The sequence below is a fragment of the Procambarus clarkii genome, chromosome 9 (genome assembly GCF_040958095.1).
Source record: "Procambarus clarkii isolate CNS0578487 chromosome 9, FALCON_Pclarkii_2.0, whole genome shotgun sequence".
NCBI classification, from domain to species: Eukaryota; Metazoa; Arthropoda; class Malacostraca; order Decapoda; family Cambaridae; genus Procambarus; species Procambarus clarkii.
The window spans coordinates 26,773,273-26,788,228 of NC_091158.1; the positions used below are offsets into that span (position 1 = coordinate 26,773,273).

The following is a 14,956-nucleotide window of genomic DNA, read 5'->3' on the forward strand; positions in this document are numbered from 1 at the left end:
AAACATTCATACCAAAACAGAGATGCAGGACCAGAAAACAGGATTGGTTCGACAGAAATTGTGAGAGGGCAAGAGACCAAAAGACACAAAAATGGAATCAGTATAGGAAGAGGCCAAACCCCCAAACATACCAGCGATACAAAGATGCGAGAAACAATTATACAGCAGTAAGGAGAGAGGCAGAAAGAAATTTTGAAAAAGGGATAGCAGATAAATGTAAAACAGAACCGGGCCTATTTTACAAATTCATAAACAACAAATTGCAGGTAAAGGATAATATCCAGAGGTTGAAAATGGGAAACAGATTCACGGAAAATGAAAGGGAAATGTGTGAAACATTAAATGAAAAGTTCCAAAGTGTGTTTGTACAAAATGAAATCTTCAGAGAACCAGACACAATAAGAATTCCAGAGAACAACATAGAGCGGATAGAGGTGTCTAGAGATGAAGTGGAAAATATGCTAAAGGAGCTCGGGAGGAACAAAGCAGCTGGCCCAGATGGCGTTTCACCATGGGTTCTGAGAGAATGTGCATCTGAGCTCAGCATTCCACTTCACCTGATCTTTCAGGCATCCCTGTGTACAGGAATCGTAGCAGACGTGTGGAAACAGGCTAACATAGTTCCAATCTACAAAAGTGGCAGCAGGGAAGACCCCCTCAATTATAGACCTGTATCATTGACAAGTGTAATAGTGAAAGTATTGGAAAAGCTAGTCAAAACTAAATGGGTAGAACACCTGGAGAGAAATGATATAATATCAGACAGACAGTATGGTTTTCGATCAGGAAGATCCTGTGTATCGAATTTACTCAGTTTCTATGATCGGGCCACAGAGATATTACAGGAAAGAGATGGCTGGGTTGACTGCATCTATCTGGACCTAAAAAAGGCTTTCGACAGAGTTCCACATAAGAGGTTGTTCTGGAAACTGGAAAATATTGGAGGGGTGACAGGTAAGCTTCTATCATGGATGAAAAATTTTCTGACTGATAGAAAAATGAGGGCAGTAATCAGAGGCAATGTATCGGAATGGAGAAATGTCACAAGTGGAGTACCACAGGGTTCAGTTCTTGCACCAGTGATGTTTATTGTGTACATAAATGATCTACCAGTTGGTATACAGAATTATATGAACATGTTTGCTGATGATGCTAAGATAATAGGAAGGATAAGAAATTTAGATGATTGTCATGCCCTTCAAGAAGACCTGGACAAAATAAGTATATGGAGCACCACTTGGCAAATGGAATTTAATGTTAATAAATGTCATGTTATGGAATGTGGAATAGGAGAACATAGACCCCACACAACCTATATATTATGTGAGAAATCTTTAAAGAATTCTGATAAAGAAAGAGATCTAGGAGTGGTTCTAGATAGAAAACTATCACCTGAGGACCACATTAAGAATATTGTGCAAGGAGCCTATGCAATGCTTTCTAACTTCAGAATTGCATTTAAATACATGGATGGCGATATACTAAAGAAATTGTTCATGACTTTTGTTAGGCCAAAGCTAGAATATGCAGCTGTTGTGTGGTGCCCATATCTTAAGAAGCACATCAACAAACTGGAAAAGGTGCAAAGACATGCTACTAAGTGGCTCCCAGAACTGAAGGGCAAGAGCTACGAGGAGAGGTTAGAAGCATTAAATATGCCAAAACTAGAAGACAGAAGAATAAGAGGTGATATGATCACTACGTACAAAATAGTAACAGGAATTGATAAAATCGACAGGGAAGACTTCCTGAGACCTGGAACTTCAAGAACAAGAGGCCATAGATTTAAACTAGCTAAACACAGATGCCGAAGAAATATAAGAAAATTCACCTTCGCAAATAGAGTGGTAGACGGTTGGAACAAGTTAAGTGAGAAGGTGGTGGAGGCCAAGACCGTCAGTAGTTTCAAAGCGTTATATGACAAAGAGTGCTGGGAAGACGGGACACCACGAGCGTAGCTCTCATCCTGTAACTACACTTAGGTAATTACACTTAGGTAATTACACACACACACACACACACACACAACTAGGTGAGTACAACTAGGTGAGTACACACACACACACACACACACACTAAAAGGTGACACCCCTAGGGTCAACACTTGCAGCAGAGGAGCTCCAGCATATTTCAACAATCCTAAGTATTGTAGTACAGGTTGATGGTAGTGAGTGGTGTCCCAGAGAACATAAAGGTATAGTGCTCTTGAAAAATAGGTGAGATAACAGGAAAGTGCTAAGGGAAGTGAAAAATCGGATGAGAAAAAGTTGCTCTAGTGTTTACAGTGCAGAGAAGAACATCCAAGATGGCCATTGGTAAGGGGAAAAACAAAACAGAGCTTGATTTTGAGGGATTCAATGAAGAAAGCATTGATATTAGCAGACTACATAACAAGTTGGTAAATTTAGATACTATAGTGAACTCTCGTGTAGAAATAATTAGTAAATTGAAAGAAAGTAATGACCATTTGAATAGCAAAGTTTTATGTCTTGAGGGTTTAGTGAAAGACTTGTGCAAGGATAAGAATCAATTGGAAACAAATTGCAAAGCCATGGAAGAAGAAAATAAACTCTTAAAAATAGCTTTGGAAGAAGTTAAAGTAAATTTAAACATAAATGACTACAATAGGTTAGGCAAGGAAATTCAACAGGAGAAACAGCTTTTGTCAGCACAGATGGAGGAAGTTACACAGGGAATAGAACAGTGCAAGAAAGATATGCAACTCACTTATGCACAAGTGGCCAAGGAGAAGGAAAAAATAGAAGAAGCAGTAAAGGAAGTCAAACACTGCAGCAACCAAGATAAAACAAACATTAGGCTGGAAGTGAGGAAAGAATTGGCATCTAACCCGAAGTTGGTGCAAAACACAGTTGATCGGAGTAAGTCCCCGATCATTTTTGGCTGCAAAGAAAAGGCGATAACATCTAGGTCAGAAAGAGCTGTAGAAGAAGCTAAAGTAGTAGATAAAATTGTTGGCCTCGTGGAAGGTCTTACAACCATAGAGAATGTGTGCGACTACAGGAGAATAGGCAGGTACGTAAAAGGGAAAGATCGACCTTTGAGGATCACCCTAAACGGTGCCAAACAGATGGAAGAAGTACTAAGGAATGCTAGAAAATTGCAAAGTGATGAGGATGGGAAAGGGCGGTTGTTAAGACGAGATCTTTCAAAAGAAGATAGAGAGAAGCTGAAACTGAACCTCGCCGAGGCAAAACATTTAAATGAGAGCAGGAATGAAGAAGAAATAAATTCTTTTTTCTACAAAGTGATAGGGGTAGGCAAACCAGTAAAGTGGTACATAAAGGCAAACCAACAAAATCAATAGAGAGGGGGGGAGTGAAGAATAAGGAGAGGGGGAACAAGTTCCTGAAGATTGCATACACCAACATAGATGGAGTGAGATCAAAGATACTGGAGTTAAGTGATGTAATACAGCTGCAGACACCAGACATTGTTGCACTCACGGAGACAAAACTTGAAGATGTAATTTTAAATGAGGTCATATTCCCAAGGGGCTACTCAATTTGGAGACAGGGACAGAAAAATTAGGAAAGGCGGTGGCGTTACTGTGCTGGTAAAAGAACACCTAAAGGCGAACGAAATAATGACTGCCAATCCACAAGAAGTTGACATAATAGCACTAGAGATCTGCCATGAGGATGATAAACTAATGATAATAAATGCATATAGTCCACCGCCAAGCAGCACATGGTCAAAGGAGGAGCTAGATAGTAAACGTGAAGGTCTTATAACAATAATGAGAGAGATTATAGCGAGAGCGGATAACGATAGATCACGACTGTTGATAGTCAGTGACTTCAACTTGAAATCCATAGACTGGGAAGCATATGAAGCTAAAACAGAAGATTTTTGGACCTGTAAATTTGTAGACCTCATCCTGGAAACATTCTTGTATCAACGTGTTAAACAAGCTACGAGGATGAGTGAAGGGGACGTTCCCTCCATGCTAGATTTGATATTTACCAGGAAGGAGGAAGAGATTATTTGACATTCAGTACCTTCCTCCCTTGGGTAAAAGTGACCATGTCTTTTTGGGAATAAAGTATGCAATGCATTATAAGCTGGAAGAAAATAAGGAGGTTGAAGCAGTTGAAAAACCAGACTTCAGGAGAGGACATTATGGTGACCTTAGAAATTTTTTTAGTGAGTATAATTGGACAGACTTGATGCTAGGCAAGGAAGTGAATGAGATGTATGGCAAGTTTTGTGAAATATATGATAAAGGCACAAAAAAATTTATACCAAAACAGAGATGCAGAACTAGGAAACAGGATTTGCAATTTTGTAAGTTGCGTACTGTATAAGCACTTACACTTCCCACTGTACAGGTTCCTGAGCCTAGTGGGCTCTTATGTCTACATTTGAAACTGTGTATGGAGTCAGCCTCCACCACATCACTGCCTAACACATTCCATTTGTTAACTACCCTGACACTGAAAATATTCTTTCTAATATGTCTGTGGCTCATTTGGGTACTAAGTTTCCACCTGTGTTCCCTTGTTCATATTCCACCCATGCTAAATATTTTGTCTTTGTACACCCGTTGTCTTTGGAAAATAATGAGCTACACAACCCAGGACAACGTGGATTTAGAGCGGGAAGATCCTGTCTGTCACAGTTACTCAACCACTATGACAAAATCACAGAAGATCTAGAAGAAAAGCAAAATGCAGATGTTGTATACACAGACTTTGCAAAGGCATTCGACAAATGTGACCATGGAGTGATAGCCCACAAAATGAGGTCAAAGAGAATAACTGGTAAAGTAGGAGGCTGGATACTCAATTTCCTGACAAACAGAACACAGAGAGTAACAGTCAATCAAATAAAATCGAGTCCAAGCGCAGTTAAAAGCTCTGTACCTCAAGGTACAGACCTTGCACCACTGCTTTTTCCTTATTCTCATATCAGATATAGACAAAAACACAAGTCACAGCTTTGTATCATCCTTTGAAGATGACAGAAAAATTAGCATGAAAATTACCTCTTCAGAAGACATTGAAAAACTACAAGCAGATGTCAACAAAGTTTTCGATTGGGCAGCAGAAAATAACATGATGGTTAATAGTGATAAATTCCAGGTACTCAGGCACAGCAAAAATGAGGATCTGAAACGTAATACATGGTACAAAATACAATCGAATCTGCCCATGGTAGGAAAACAGCATGTCAACGATTTGGGAATAATGATGTCCGACGACCTAACGTTTAGGGAGCATAACCAAGCAAATATGGCGTCAGCCAGAAAAATGATAGGATGGATTATGAGAACTTTCAAATCCAGGGATCACAATGGTTGTACTTTTCAAGTCACTTGTGTTGTCACGTTTTGAGTACTGCTCAGTACTCGCTTCCCCCTTCAGAGCAGGAGAGATTGCTGAAATAGAGGGAATACAGAGAACATATACGGGACGCACAGACGCGATAAAGCACCTAAATTATTGGGATCGTCTGAAAGCTCTCCAAATGTACTCATTAGAAAGGAGATGAGAGAGATACCAAATAATATACTCAAGGAAAATACTGGAGGGCTAGGTCCCAAATCTACATAGTAAAATAACAACGTACTGGAGTGAACGATATGGAAGAAAATGCAGAATAGAACCAGTGAAGAGCAGAGGTGCCATAGGCACCATCAGAGAACACTATAAACATCAGAGGTCCGTGGTTGTTCAATGTCCTTCCAGCGACTATAAGAAATATAGCCAGAACAACTGTGGACATCTTCAAGAGAAAACTAGACTGTTTTCTAAAAAAGTGTCGAACCAACTGGGCTGCGGTGGGTATGTGGGCCTGCGGGCCGCTCCAAGCAACAGCCTGGTGGACCAAGCTCTCATAAGTCAAGCCTTGTCTCGGGCCGGGCTTGGGGAGTAGAACAACTCCCAGAACCCCATGAAGCGGGTATCTAGCAGGTACTCTGTCAATTCCCCTGAGAATTTTGTAGGTGGTTGTCATGTATCCCCTTACTCTTCTGTCTTCCAGGGACATGAGGTTTAACTCCCGTAGTCTTTCATTGTAGCTCATACCTCTCGGTTCTGGGACTGGTCTGGTGGCATACCTCTGAATCTCCTCTTAACTTTGTCTTGTGTTTAACTAGGTATGGTCTCTAGGCTGGAGCTGAATTCTCCAGGATTGGTCTGACATAAGTGGTATTCAAGGTTCTGAATGATTCCTTACACAAGAAACAAATCCACAAGGGCCGTGACGAGGATTCAAACCTACGTCCAAGAGGATCCCAGACGCTGCCTTAATCGACTGAGCTACGAGCTACTGAGCTACCTTGCTCAGTATTATACATGGTAAGTATACAGTATACATGCTCAGTATACAGATACATGGTAAGGTATCAAATCGTAGCTCAGTCGATGCGGCGTCTGGGATCCTCTCGGATTTAGGTTTGAAACCCTCGTCACTGCCCTTGTGGATTTGTTCATTTGATGCATCACGCTATTGTGATTCCTGTGTGTAATTCCCTACACAAGTTTCCAAAGGCAATTCTTATGTTGGCCAGTATAGCATATGCTGCTGCTGATATCCTTTTGATGTGGGATTCTGGGGACAGCTTTGGTGAGATATCAACCCACAAATCTTTCTTTTTGACTCTTGAAAGATTTCACCTCCCAGATGGTACCTTGTATTGGCCTCCTGCTCCCTTCACCGAATTTCATTACTGTACACTTACCTGAGTTAAACATTAGTATCTGACCAGTCAGGTTACAATGGATATGATGGCCTTCTGCCCACTGCAAGCAGCAGCATTCTAGATGAAGCTATCACAAGAGTAGCCTGGCGTCAGGCCAGGTTAGGGGAGTATTAGAGCTCCCGGAATACCCTCCAAGGGTACTCAAGGTATACTTTCCCTTGTCAGGTCTAGCCTCAGGTTACTTATTTATTATATCCTTATTGTCATCTTACACTATCCCTCCAATGACAATATATAAATGACCCAGAAATACTTAACAGAATCTTGTTAGAATACCAAGCTCATGACTAGTATTGAAATTGGTGATTGTGCATAAAGTTGTTTGGCTGTACTTGGTTAATTATGATGTTTCTGCAGGTATGGGCATGGTGAGTGTGGGTCCAATGGTGAACATGCAAGCAACAGCAACAATTGCAAAGGAGTTGCTAAAATCTGGCAATTCTCCAACTGCAGAGGCCATGGTGAAGCAGAACCTCCCCTCAGGACCACAGGGACCACCACAGGTATTTTCCAGTCTTTTGTTTTAATAGAAAATTACTTACCTGTTTAGACACAGACAGACAGACACTGACAGATTACACAGGATTAATAAAATTCTACGACCAGGACACAAAAATCTGGCAAGGAAGAGAGGGGGTGTACTGGAACAACGTACGTAAAACGTTGTAAACGTTGTAAAACAACGTACTGGAGTGAACGACATGGAAGAAAATGTAGAATAGAACCAGTGAAGAGCAGAGGTGCCATAGGCACAATCAGAGAACACTGTATAAACATCAGAGGTCCGCGGTTGTTCAACGTCCTCCCAGCAAGCATAAGAAATATTGCCGGAACAACCGTGGACATTTTCAAGAGGAAACTAGATTTATTCCTCCAAGGGGTGCCGGACCAACCGGGCTGTGGTGGGTATGTGGGCCTGCGGGCCGCTCCAAGCAACAGCCTAGTGGACCAAACTCTCACAAGTCGAGCCTGGCCTCGGGCCGGGCTTGGGGAGTAGAAGAACTCCCAGAACCCCATCAACCAGGTATCAACCAGGTGGGCAGACTGCGTATGTTTGGATTGCCATAAGCCTTTGACACAGTACCACTTAAGAGACTAATGCACAAGCTGGAGATACAAACAGGAGTGAAAGGGACGGTAATCCACTGGATAAGGGAGTACCTAAGCAACAGAAAACAGCGAGTCACTGTGAGGGGGAGGTCTCTAGAGTGGCGAGGCATCATTAATGAGGTCCCACATGGACCACAGTTTCTGATGCATGTAAATGATCTCCCAGAGGGAATAGCCTCATTCCTCTCATTGTTTGCTGATGATGCAAAAATTATAAGGAGGATTAAGACAGAGGAAGATAGTATGAGGGTACAAGATGACCTAGACAAACTGAATGAATGGTCCAACAAATGGTTACTAAAGTTCAACCCGAGTAAATGTAAGGTATTGAAACTTGGCAGTGGATCCGATCACAATGGTTGTACTTTTTAAGTTACTTGTGTTGTCCCGTCTTGAGTACTGCTCAGTACTCACTTTCCCCTTCAGAGCAGGAGAGATTGCTGAAATAGAGGGAATACAGAGGACATATACGGCACGCATAGACGAGATAAAACACCTATATTATTGGGATCGTCTCAAAGCCCTCCAAATGTACTCACTAGAAAGAAGACGAGAGAGATACCAAATAATATACACATGGAAAATACTGGAGTGCCAGATCCCAACTCTACACAGTAAAATAACAACGTACTGGAGTGAACAATATGAAAGAAAATGCAGAATAGAACCAGTGAAGAGCAGAGGTGCCATAGGCACAATCAGAGAACACTGTATAAACATCAGAGGTCCGCGGTTGTTCAACGTCCTCCCAGCGACTATAAGAAAAACTGCCGGAACAACTGTGGACATTTTCAAGAGAATACTGGACTGTTTTCTAAGAGAAGTTCCGGATCAGCCGGCCTGTGGTGGGTATGTGGGCCTAGCGGGCCGCTCCAAGCAACAGTCTGGTGGATCAAACTCTCACAAGTCGAGCCTGGCCTCGGGCCGGGCTTGGGGAGTAGAAGAACTCCCAGAACCCCATCAAGCAGGTATCAAGCAGGTAAACAGGAGGCCAGACATGGTATACCGAATGGGAGATGAAGTCCATCATGAAATGGACAGAGAGAAAGATCTAAGGGTTGATATCACGCCAAACCTGTCTCCTGAAGCCCACGTAGAAATAATAACATCAGCAGCATATGTAAGGCTGGCTAACATCAGGACGGCCTTCAGGAACCTGTGTAAGGAATCATTCAGAACCTTGTATACCACATATGTAAGACCAGTCCTAGAGTATGCAGCCCCAGCATGGAGCCCATATGTTGTCAAGCACAGGACTAAGCTGGAAAAAGTTCAGAGGTCTGCCACTAGGCTAGTCCCAGAACTATGAGCCATGAGTTATGAGGAATGGCTGCATATAATGCACCTCATGACGCTGGAAGACTGATGAGTAAGGGGAGATGTGATCACTACCTACAAAATTCTAAGACGAATCAACAGGGTAGATAAAGATAAATTGTTTAACATGGGTGGTACTAGAACAAAGGGACACAAGTGGAAATGAAGTACCCAAATGGGCCACAGGGACATTAGAAAGAACTTTTTCAGTGTCAGAGTAGTTAACAGGATGGAATGCATTTGGCAGTGATGTGATGGAGGCAGACTCCATACACAGTTTCAAATGTAGATATGACAGAGCCCAGTAGGCTCAGGAATCTTACACTAATTGATTGACAGTTGAGAGGTGGGACCAAAGAGCCAGAGCTCAACCCCTCACAAGCACAACTAGGTGAGTACAGACAGTCAGAAGGATATATATAACCCTACACCAAATGACAGAAGACCCAGGCAAGAGCATGACAGAAACATGGCAGTTAATACTATAATTGAGAGGGCAACCTCTGTCACCTGTAGAAATCGATCCCATCTGCTCATCAAGGAAGATTTCAACCATGGAAAGATAGACTAGGAGAACAAAGAACTGCACAGAGTTGAAGGAATATGGAAAGCTAATATTATTGGCTGTGGCAGCAAGAAACTTTTTAAGTATGTTGGGGGACCCACAAGAATTAGTGGGAATAATGAACCAGCTAGCCTCAACCTGGTATTCACTCTGAATGAATATGACATTAAAGAAAATCCCATTCGAAGCTCCCGTTTGAATGAATGATTGCAGTGTACTAAGGTTTGAATATCTGGTAGAAGTAGGGTTAATGTACTCAAGGAAGGGACCAGAAAACAAAAGGCTTGCATTCCAAAAGGGAACTATGAGGAGATAAGAAAATTTCTAACAGATATATGGTGGGAAACAAAGCTCAGAGGAAAGACTGCCCAAGAAAACATGGACTACATCACCCAGAAGTGTAAGGAGACAGCAGACAAGTTTATCAGAGTCCAAACGGAAAAAATGCAAATGAACCCATTGTTTAATTAGGGATGTAAGCTGATAAAGTAACTAAGTACAAAGTCATGGGGAAACAAGACACCAGAGAGGAAGAGAGAATACCAGAGCACCAGGAATGAGTACCTCAGGGTGAGGAGAGAGGCAGAAAGACAGTATGAAAATGACATAGCAAGTAAGGCAAAGACTCAACCTAAATTGCTTCACAGCCACATCAGAAGGAAAAACTGTAAATTAACAGGTAATGAAACTGAGGATAGGGGCAGACAGGTTCAATACAAATGACAAGGAAGTGGGCGAGGAACTCGTTAAGAAATTCCAGGAGCTCTTCACGTTAGAACAAGGAGAAGTATCAGAGATAGGATAGGGAATATCTAACCAGGCTAATGTAATCAAATAACAAGAAGGGTCACAGACAGGAAGCGTAACTGTGTCTCTCATCACATGTAATATCACATCTAGGCTAAAAAAAATTAGAAACTTATGTAACGAATCACTCGGAATTTTGTATGCCACATATGTCAAATCAGTCATGGAGTATGCAGCTCCAGCATGGAGTTTGTATCTTCATGAAGAACAAGACTCAATTGGAGAAGGTTCAGAGGTATGCCACCACACTAATACTCGAGCTGAGGGATATGAGGAGAGACTACAGAAAGTAAACTTCACATCACTGGAAGAAAGAAGAGTTAGGGAAGACAAGATCACCACATACAAGATTCTCAGAAGAACTGATAGGGTTGATAAAAACAGTGTATTTAACACAGGGGGCATATGAACTAGGGAACACGAGTAGAAATTGAGTTCCCAAATGAGCCAAAGAGACATTAGAGAGAACTTTTTCAGTGTCAGAGAAGTCAATGACAATTTTCTGGGGGGAGCCCCCTTCGACTTCCTGGAGCTATTCAGGCTGATATGAATATATTAGACTTTGGCATCAGTCAGTGTGAATGGAGTTCTTAGGCCTACCGGGGATCACAAGCCAGACCCTGGCCCCCCTCAGAGAGGCACGAAGAGCAATGGCCTATAGAAATGCACATGTGATTTGGAGCATTCTTTGTCTGCCATCGACCGGGTCAGGCACCCAGAAAGGTAAGCATCCCAAAACAAACACCTATTCTGGTTGAAACTACTACTGAAAGTCAAACGAGTGGACAGAACTCCCCAAAGACAAACAAGCATGATGTCACCACGCCGCCGTCTGCACAGCTTTCCCCTCCCCAGGAGGGGGGAAGGGAGAGCCTCAGACTCCTCACGTCGGCTACCCAGACCCCAGTTCTCGGCTGATGTGTTTGAGGCTTGGTCGTGTGACTCCAGCTCCTGAATTTTGTGTTTCCTGTGCTGTGCTTTGTGTCCAGTGCTGTCTTCAGGGTGGTGCATGAGCTGGGAGTAAATTCTCAGGTGCTTGGGCTGCATGCGCTTAGGGTTACCTTCCCTAAGTGCCTTGTAAGTACCGCCCTTGGGGCTCATCTTCCTCAAGTCACCTTGGGGTTTACCTCTGTTGGTCTTTTGCTGCTCGGTAATTGACCGCCCTCAGTATGCTGGGGGGGGGGTTTCCTCCTCTCTTGTTTACCTTAGGGTAAGGGGTAGTTTGCACTGGTAGGGGCACAGGGTACTGCACAGCTAGTTGTTATCTATTATAGTGCCAGCTCTGTTTCGCCTGGGTACATTATCCTCTTGTGAGGTTTTTCTTTTGTTTTTGTTTTATGCCTGGTGGGGGGGGTCTGCCTTTTGTTGCTTTCCCCTGTGTATCATTATATATATTTCTCTGGGGTCTTGGTGGTATCCACTGCTAGGCCCCCGTGAGCGGACACGTCCTAGGGGTTCAGCTTTTAGAAGTTTGATTGGTAGAGTTGGGCACCGGTTCGCAGTACCCTGCCTGGGCTTATCCTTAGCGATACCAGTCAAAGGGTCCTGGAAAACCCAGCGTGGGGAGCAAGGGGTCCGATGGATGCGACCCCTGGGTCCCCTCTCGTCATGTGCGAGGTTGAGGGTTGCTCTGTCCCCTTGTCTCTGGGTGACTCGCACTGTTTTTGCCTCTTCATTCCGCCTGTTGGGTCGGTGACCCCTTCGACCCAGAGTCCTGCACGTTTTGCTGCTTGTTTGTGACTCATTTCACCCAGTCCACTGATGACCCTATCCGGGTGCAGGCAGCTCAGGCAGTGCATGCTCGATATAGGTTGATTGCTACCCGGAAGCCCCGAGGCTTCCCTGTTTTGCTTATAAGGACCTGGACTAGGTGGTGTTGGTCTCTTTGGCCTAGGTTCAGTTCACACCCCCTTGATCTTCCCCTGCTGTGGTTCATTCTTGTCTCTCCCCCCTCCCCCATGCTTCCGGTTCTGAAGCGTCTCAAGGCTTCAGGGTCTGAGCGTGGTTTAGAAGGCTCTGAGACTTGGCCAGTTTCGTCGGTTGCCCCTTCCGGGGAGGCAACGGAAGCATTTGAGTTGGGTCCTCCAGCCGTGGTGACAGGGTCTGACCAGTGGGCCCCCTTCCTTCCTGCCTTTCCTGCTGCCCCGGCTTTTTCTTGTGTGGCCGGGGCTTTGGAGGACGACTTAACCCCGGGTCTTGGTGTGGAGGTTCCCGGGGTTGGGGAGAGGTTGACTTGGGGGCCTTGGGCCCTTGTTGGACCCTGCCTGGGTTATCTTACCCTCTGAGTTAGATTTGGTGTTGGCCCCTCCCCGGGTTTGGTTCTGTCCCCCTTTGGGTCCATCGGTTCCATCCTTCTGGAGGTTTTCGGCTTCCCGCGTCTCACCTCGTGAGGTGCGGCGGACATTGCGGCTTAGCTCTTGCGTGACCCGGATTATGCCTCTATAATGATTCCGTCTTCTTTCAGGGTTGGGTCTTTGTCTCCATACTGGGTTCGTTATGAGGTTCCGGAGTCATCCTGGTTAGTGGCCTGCCATGTATTGTCTTTGGGTGCTTAGAGTACTTTGTTTTGCCAGCTCGATTGAGTGGCGTGAGGCATTGACGGTGGTCCAGGTTTACCAGGGAGGTGAATTCAAGCACCTCAGTGTGTGTGTGTTCGCCCCTGCCCTTCAGCAGAAAGTTGGCATGGTACAGCTTCACATTCAGGTTCCCTCCCTTTCGGTTGCACTGGTGGCTGGGGACTTGCGCTCTCGTGGCCTGTTGGCTTCGGTCTTTCGGTTCTTTTCCCTCCTAGAGCTGTCTTCGGATTGGCTTGAGGAGGATGTAGACACGCTTGGGACCATTCTTGAGTCTGGTGCATTTTCTGTGTGTCCCTGTAGGGCCTCGTAGCCTGGTGGATAGCGTGCAGGACTCGTAATTCTGTGGCGCGGGTTCGATTCCCGCACGAGGCAGAAACAAATGGGCAAAGTTTCTTTCACCCTGAATGCCCCTGTTACCTAGCAGTAAATAGGTACCTGGGAGTTAGTCAGCTGTCACGGGCTGCTTCCTGGGGGTGGAGGCCTGGTCGAGGACCGGGCCGCGGGGACACTAAAGCCCCGAAATCATCTCAAGATAACCTCAAGAAGCCTCTACGGCGCCCTGGAGCTTATCGGGCTGATGTATGTTATATTAGACCGGGACATTAGCTAAGGAGTTCAGACCTACCAGGGACCAGCGCCAGAACCTGGCCCCTTCAGAGAGGTTTCAGGGAGCAATGGCCCTGGAAAACCCCCTTGTGGTTGGGATTTTCCTTATCTGCCATCGACCGGGGTTAGGCACCCAGAAAGGTAGGCATAACAAAACAAACCCCCCCATGCTAAAAAACTAAAACAAAAAAAACGATCAGAGGTAGAAACTCCCTATAATCCCAAGGAAACAAGCAAACATCACACTTTACTGCTGCGCAGATTGTCTGCGCAGCCCTCAACGCCCCGAGAGGGGGAGGGTGGAGCCCCGGACCTACCGCGCCGGCTGCCTAGCTTCAGTTCGTAAGCTAATGTCAACCGGGATAGACGCTTCTCTGGCCTCAGTTTCCTAGGCGGTGTTTGCCTTGTGTGGCGTTCACTGCTGTGTGTTGTGTTGTGCGGTGGCCAGGAGTACCTCATCAGTGCCGGGGCTGCATGCACTTAGGGGCTTCCTTCCCTAAGTGCCCTGTGAGTACTGCCCCTGCATGACAGGGTTATCTTCCCTGGGGCATTCAGGAACTATTCCCGTAGAGGTTCTTGCTGCTTGGCATTTGCCTCACCCTTGGGGCCAGCTGGGGCTTGGGGCCCTTGTTTGGCCCTGGGTAGGGACTGGTATTGTGCTGGTTAGGGCATCAAAGTGTTGCGCGACCTGCCACCTAAGCGGCGACCAGTTCCCTGTTGCCTCTGGAAACGGTGTACTTTTGCGGGGTTTTTCTTTTGTTTTTATTTTCATTTGCCTGGTGGGGGTCTGCCAAGTGTGGCTATAGTTCCACTGGTAGTGTTTGATGGCTCTCTTCTAGACCCTGGTGATTGTATACGTCACAGGGGTTTTCAGTGCTATCCTCTACCCTCTTGTTATTTTTGGGTTTCTTAACCGGTTAGCAACACCTTGCCTGGGCTTCCCGTAGCAGTCAGCCTACGGGCCCTGGAAACCCCTGTCTGGGCTCGGTGGACCATTAAATATGTCTTCTGGGTTCCAACCCATCTTGTATGGGATCGTTGGTTGCTGTGCCCTTGTCTCTGGGTGACAGTCGCCACTTTTACCTCCGTCATGTTGCCTGTTGGGTCACTGACACCTTGACCCGGAGTCACCAGTACTCTCCTGATGTTATTACTGTTCAGAGTACAGGCGGCATCCATGTTGCAAGCTATGTTAGGTTGCTGCAACATGCTAGGTTGGTTTCCCACTCGGATGCCCCGAGGCTGCCCCGT

At 45.1% G+C, this 14,956-nt stretch overlaps 1 protein-coding gene across 1 annotated transcript in view; it reads left to right on the top strand.

Moving 5' to 3' along the window:
- LOC123766092 (double-stranded RNA-binding protein Staufen) overlaps positions 1–14,956 on the top strand; it is a 343,924-nt gene that overhangs the window by 246,790 nt on the left and 82,178 nt on the right. Inside the window, exon 14 of the mRNA XM_069321293.1 lies at positions 7,082–7,227. Within this exon, the coding sequence (XP_069177394.1) occupies positions 7,082–7,227 (146 nt within the window). The remainder of the gene's footprint in view (positions 1–7,081; positions 7,228–14,956) is intronic.